Below are 3786 nucleotides of genomic sequence, written 5' to 3'. Positions count from 1 at the left end.
ATATGACATATAACAGCACTAGGACCTTACCAAATGCCTAATGCTTCTGGGCTCATCAGCTTTTGCAACTCTTTTCAAGGGTTCCAGGTATCTGAACACCAATGTTAATTTTTAGAAGAGCTTGCAAGTACTCTTTGTACTGAGGGAGTCTCATTGACTTTGTACTCTTGCAAGCTGTTTTTGGGTGGGGGTGTTATCTGCTACACCTGAAGAGTAGGGTGGAGACTTCTCAAATGGTGGTAGTGAGCCTTGGATCTCAAGGGAGAGAGCAGGATGAAGACTGTTAGGGCTGTTATGGTGTCCCTTCATTGCTATGAGGATTCCTGGCTCAGATCCTTTGCTCGAACTCTGTTAATGTTCCTTGGTCTTGTTTTATGGGGGGCTGCTGCAGCTCTGGCCTTTGGTGGAGCTTTTGTGATCCTGATGTACAAGAACTACAAATGTTTTCTTCAGGAGTCTTTTTTGCCTCTTCCAGGCTGGCTGGCTATTGCAGCTGCATTTGTCCTGCTGCCCACTGGTATTTTGGCAATTTCTATTTCTGCTAAGGGCTCCCGCTATCGGCAAGGTGTGCTCATGTACTTGCTGCTGATACTTCTCTGTCTAGAAATGTCTTCAGCTCTTCTGGCACAGATCTACTCTACTAGGATGTCTTCTGAGCTGAAAAGCACTATGGGTCACCTCTTCTATCAGTACAATGGGCCATATTCTGAGAATCCTGGCAGCAGGGCTGTGGATAAAATCCAGAGGAATCTGCAGTGTTGTGGGGTCCAAAACTACACGGACTGGCTAATGGCAACAACTGTTTCTTGGCATCTTCCAACTGAGAAAGCATGTGTCCCTGAAAGCTGTTGTAAGGAGAAATATTCTCATTGCAGGGGTGACTTATGCCAGCTGGAGCAGCTTTTTCAGGAGGGCTGTCTAAGGAAGCTGGAAGACCAAATGCATTTTGTTATGCTCTATGTGTTTTGGTGCTGTACTGTGCTAAGCATCTTGGAGCTGTTGGCTGGTTTCAGCAATGGCATCCTCATGAGGCATCAGCCTTTCCAAGACTTTCGAATTCTGGACTCGGCTACCTTCTCATAGGCCTTCATAGGCTGGTGACATTGCTGACCTCAATGTGGGTTTGTTTTGTTTTGTACCATTTACAGTTGTACTGAAAAAAACCCTTTTCTTTTCTAAATATATTTGCATATAAACCAAACTACTCAATCACTGATGTTTTTATTTTCTTTAATATTAGAATAATTGTTCTTCATCCAGTTCTTGTTCAATAAGCAACCTATAAATAGTCTTACTGCTGGGAGTCTGAGCAGTCAAGAGAGGGTCTTCAATACGTGCAGATGTGAAACCTCTGAGGTGAATAAAAAAAACTGTAAGTAGAGGGCATGTCTTGCCCAAAAGCATGGGAGTATAGTGTAAGGTCATGACCTAAACTGTTGGAACAGGTCTTAACTTTACTAGAATCATGGAGAGAAATTACAGAACTGACTCCTCATGTTCAAGCTTCTGTTTAACCTCTTAATGTTTCTGTAAGAAGCCCCTCAGAACTAGATTAACACTTTTTTCCCTTCAAATATTGTTTTTCAAACTAATTTACTTTGCAGTATTTGCTATCAATTACACCAAATATGCACACTCTCTCTACATGTGTATATGTATATACACATATTGGAATATATTATGAACTTGGCAATGGTTACACAGTAAATCATGTATTTTTTTTAAATGATACAAAGATATTATCTTAATGATTAAGATATGGTTAATGGCAGCAGAGTAATGAGTAATAAGACATACATCAGGAGGTATACTTATCACAATAGCTGAACGGAAGGGGAATTTGCATATTCCTATGTTAATGAATAGGAGGAAGAAAGACTGTAATTTTCTGTGGCAAGACAAAGAATGAGTCAATCCTCCTTTACCAAAAAATAATGTGGGGTCTTATGTATGCTTGAATGACAGGAGCAGTATGCTGCTTTTCCATAAGGTATGCAGGCAGCTAACTAAGCACTGGCCTGAGGTTTGCCTAACTGAAAAGGCCATGAGAAACTACTGGACATGACATAGTAATTGCTGAACTTAATAGAAAACAAAGTGAGAAGCTGACAAAAATTACAAATAGTGTTGTGAGGGGTGGCTGGATTTCACAGGTAGGTAAGAGGGAGCTGTGTGAAAGACAGTAATCTTCACAGATAATCAGGGAGCAGAGCTGTGCAAAGGCAGCAGTGCTGAGTAACCGCATTAATAACATATAACACTGAGATGACTAGGTAACAGTATCAGAAATATCAAATTTGGGTACAGATTTGGTAAAATTGGGACCAACAGGCAAAAAGCAATTAGGTACCTGTAGTTCATCTATCTTCATCAGCCAGAGAGGAGGAACAGGACTGGGCTTCCATATTCTTGTTTATGTGAGTGCTGGCAGTGTTTATGGAGGGTGCTGGTAAAGGCACTGTTCTGTCTGTGTTGGATATGTGGCCAGCACACGAGCATGCTTGTGTGTATGTGTCTCTCTGGGATGCACTTGGCCACACTACTGGCTAGACTTGCAAATGGAAACAGTAGCAGACACATACAACTGGCCTGGGGTAGGAGAAAACTCCTGCAATGGAAGAGTGAACTCCCTTCAACTTTACCAGGCTGGAAATGAGGAACCCCCTGGGTCCCAAATTCCATTGGATTCAGAAATTCCCTTAGCACCTGCAGTTAGTCAGCTAAATCATTATTGCTTTTAAATTTTCTAGCAAATGGCACCTATTTTACAGCAAAACTCAGAGCTCCAAATCTCCAGATGCCAAAGTATAGTCATTCTTCCCAGAAAAAAAGAAATTTTCCAAAGAAAAACATCAAATAGCTATGTCTTAGAGTAATACAATGGCAGAAACCATTTCTTTCAGTTTGCTTGGCACCTAATGCATGTGGCAGTGAAACAATTTTACCTACTTTACTGCCACAGTTGGGGATTTGTGGCTTTGTAGAACCTGGGCTCATAAATATTTTGTGATACAAAGGTTTTGTTATGGCTTTACAAAGACACAATGAAACTGGAATGATGAGGACTGGGCCCAGAAGAAATTGAGGTTGATGAGGAGAGAAAGGAATAAGATTGGAGTGAACATGATGTCTTTTTACCATCTGCCTTTTTTAAGGGCATTTTGCTTTCTCCTCAGATCGTTTATTGTCCCTTACAACTTTCTTACCAGGTTGTGAGTCAGAATCTCTTTAGGAAGGGGAATGTTTGTATTTTTCACCCTCAAGTGGAGAAGAAGCAATTTCAAGGTGGTTAAAGAAGAGAATTACCAATGTGGGTGTCCACACCTCCTCTCTAGTTCACTAAAAGAAGGTCAGGTCATTCACAGCTCCCTCTTCTCTTACTCTACTAAGAAAACAATAAAATAAATAAAGAAGAAAAAAAAAATCCTCTGGGACTTCCTTGTTAGAAATGTTTTTAGGAATTAATTTTGGTATGGAGTTCTTTCTGTTTTCCTACATAGAATGCATTATTAGATGTTCCCCTGGCATATCAGGCTGATGATCTCAAACCTTGTAAAAATAAAACAGAATGTGTGAGGATGCATGAGACAGAACTACTATGCCTTTGGAAAGGTTGGCTGTAGCAGAGTCAATAAATATACCAAAGGCTTTAGTCACCCTCTGTACTTGTGTTGTCTTATGCAATTTGATGCTAAGCGTTTACTTCTGGACTTAAAATGATTAAGTTTCTGAAATGTAAATGGTACTCATTGTGAGCAATGGCAGTGTACTGCTGTGTTATATGAT

General features: G+C 40.5%; 1 protein-coding gene across 1 annotated transcript; it reads left to right on the top strand.

The window, feature by feature from the left end:
• The first annotated feature begins 273 nt into the window (after positions 1-273).
• Positions 274-1083, top strand: LOC106487884 (tetraspanin-3-like). The gene has a single exon (XM_067316294.1). It carries the CDS (start codon positions 274-276, stop codon positions 1081-1083), a length of 810 nt encoding a protein of 269 aa, XP_067172395.1.
• The last annotated feature ends 2703 nt before the right edge of the window (positions 1084-3786 follow it).

This window comes from Apteryx mantelli, chromosome Z, assembly GCF_036417845.1.
Source record: "Apteryx mantelli isolate bAptMan1 chromosome Z, bAptMan1.hap1, whole genome shotgun sequence".
NCBI lineage: Eukaryota > Metazoa > Chordata > Aves > Apterygiformes > Apterygidae > Apteryx > Apteryx mantelli.
The sequence above is the reverse complement of the archived record's forward strand: the minus strand, read 5'-3'. Positions and strand labels throughout refer to the sequence as shown.

What these genes read in the sequence shown, in the direction of transcription:
- LOC106487884 (XM_067316294.1), top strand. Translation starts at nt 274, where the DNA reads ATGAAGACTGTTAGGGCTGTTATGGTGTCCCTTCATTGCTATGAGGAT.